At 51.7% G+C, this 2,272-nt stretch overlaps 1 gene segment (V, D, J or C); it reads right to left on the bottom strand.

The window, feature by feature from the left end:
* Nucleotides 1-848: 848 nt before the first annotated feature.
* On the bottom strand, nt 849-1,432 carry LOC117800354. The segment is given in 2 exon segments: nt 849-1,224; nt 1,337-1,432. Coding segments are annotated over 2 exon segments (384 nt in total).
* Nucleotides 1,433-2,272: the final 840 nt, after the last annotated feature.

The following is a 2,272-nucleotide window of genomic DNA, read 5'->3' as shown; positions in this document are numbered from 1 at the left end:
TCTGCTCACGTTCAGTTTTTAGTAATTAGGACTGAAACTGGTATAAACATTCACGTGCAGGTTTTTTCTGCAGACAAAATTTTGGGGATTTTTAAAATACTTTTACATTTCTAAGTGAGCATCTATTTCTCAAAGAATCAGGAAAACTAGGCAGNAAAACTAGGCAGCAGCACCGCTTATAACCAAGTTGAGAATAATAAAGCCACAGGACTGAATTATTCTTCAAGCACCACATGGGGATTGATGAGGTCTCATAATATGTTCAGAGAGAAAATAAAATTGTTTGATATATTTAAAATGAGAAGGAAAAAATTAGTATGATCCAGCCTAGAAATAAAATACCTCAGATGATGAAACAAGAAATTTCTGTTCACATGGAAACTCTTTGTCAAGGAATGAGCTGCTCTGAGTGACTCTGAGGACAGAAGTGACAGGAGATCCTCACTCCCCGGTGGTGCCCCTGATGGACCCGGGCACAAGGAGTCAGCAGAGGAATAAGGAACATCACAGGCTAAGCTGAGCAGGAACTGCTGGCATGTGTCCCCCTCTACAGATGAGTGAGTGGGTTTTTGTCTTACTTCCCTCAGGCCTGGAGGACTGTGTGAGCACTGAGATTGTCATCCCACGATGTACAGTAATAATCCACCTCGTCCTCAGCCTGGAGCCCAGTGATGGTCAGGGTGGCTGAGCTGCCAGACTTCGAGCCAGAAAATCGATCCGGGATCTCCNTCTGAGGACAGAAGTGACAGGAGATCCTCACTCCCCGGTGGTGCCCCTGATGGACCCGGGCACAAGGAGTCAGCAGAGGAATAAGGAACATCACAGGCTAAGCTGAGCAGGAACTGCTGGCATGTGTCCCCCTCTACAGATGAGTGAGTGGGTTTTTGTCTTACTTCCCTCAGGCCTGGAGGACTGTGTGAGCACTGAGATTGTCATCCCACGATGTACAGTAATAATCCACCTCGTCCTCAGCCTGGAGCCCAGTGATGGTCAGGGTGGCTGAGCTGCCAGACTTCGAGCCAGAAAATCGATCCGGGATCTCCGATGGTCGGTAGTTACTACTATAGATGACGGCTCTGGGGGCGGTTCCTGGGAGCTGTTGGAACCAGCTCACAAAATTACCACCGATGTTGGAGCTGCTTCCAGTGCAGGAGATGGTGACCCTCTGGCCCAGGGACCCAGTCACGGAGGGTATCTGAGTCAGCCCAGACTGGGCCCAGGAACCTGTAAGGGGGAGAAACACAGAGAGAGTGATGCTGGGGCGTGCAAAGAAGAGGAGGATGCAGAACCCACATGTCCTCCCAGGGTCCCTTTACTTGTTTATGCATCCAGTCACCTGTGCAGTGAGCAAGGAGGGTGAGGAGGAGAGGGGACCAGGACATGGTGCAGGCCATCCCTGGTCCTGACTTTTGTGCCCCACAGCTGAGCAGAGCCTCCCCTCATCTCTCCCTTCCCCTCTTCATCTTCTGTGAGAGGGAGGGCCTGTCTATGCAAATGAGAACACAGATCTCTGACCCCTCCCTGGCCCTGGGTCAGGTCCCTCTGCCTGAGGATGTCAGGGGATTGGCAGGGGGGGGGCTGTGTGGGAGCAGGGGGTGGGTAGGTCACAGCTGTGAGCCCTGAGCAGAGGGCACAGGTGTCAGGTCCCAGCTCTGATCACCACTGACTCCTCAGAAATGCCCCCCAGCACCCCCTAGTGGCAAGTACCAGACACACCTTTGTGTGACATGGTGACCTGAGCCCATCAGAGATAGAGGCTACATCCTCACATCACTGTCCACTGTTTCCTGCTTGAGAACAGTCAGCTCTCGCCTTATGTGTCCTCCCATCACCTCAGTGCAGACTTTATGCTCTACTCAGACTCCTCAGGTGAGTCTCTCCACAGCGATCTTGGCTCTTCTGGGGTCAGGACCGAGCAGTGATGGTTCTGCATGGACACATGGCCCTTCTGTGAAGGACACTGTGCAATTTCTTCTTATGTGACTCCCCCTTGGTTAGCAGATCTCCCCTTGCTCTGAGGTTCCCACAGCTCTGAGGAGATGGGGAATGCTTCTCGGCAGGTTGTGGGTAGAAGCCCTCATGTTCCTTTCTAGAAGGAAAAACACGCTGTAAATCTTGGTCATCTGTCACTGTTTCCACCTGCTTGAAACAGCAGTTCTCTGCACTCTGTGGGAAGTGATTCTATCCTAGTATCTATCCTCCCAGTGCAGACACAAGTCTGCAGGAGCCCTGGCACATGGGGCTCTGTATGGCACTGACCTCAGAGCACAAA

The sequence above is a fragment of the Ailuropoda melanoleuca genome, unplaced genomic scaffold, assembly GCF_002007445.2.
Source record: "Ailuropoda melanoleuca isolate Jingjing unplaced genomic scaffold, ASM200744v2 unplaced-scaffold6872, whole genome shotgun sequence".
Classification (NCBI taxonomy): Eukaryota; Metazoa; Chordata; class Mammalia; order Carnivora; family Ursidae; genus Ailuropoda; species Ailuropoda melanoleuca.
The sequence above is the reverse complement of the archived record's forward strand: the minus strand, read 5'-3'. Positions and strand labels throughout refer to the sequence as shown.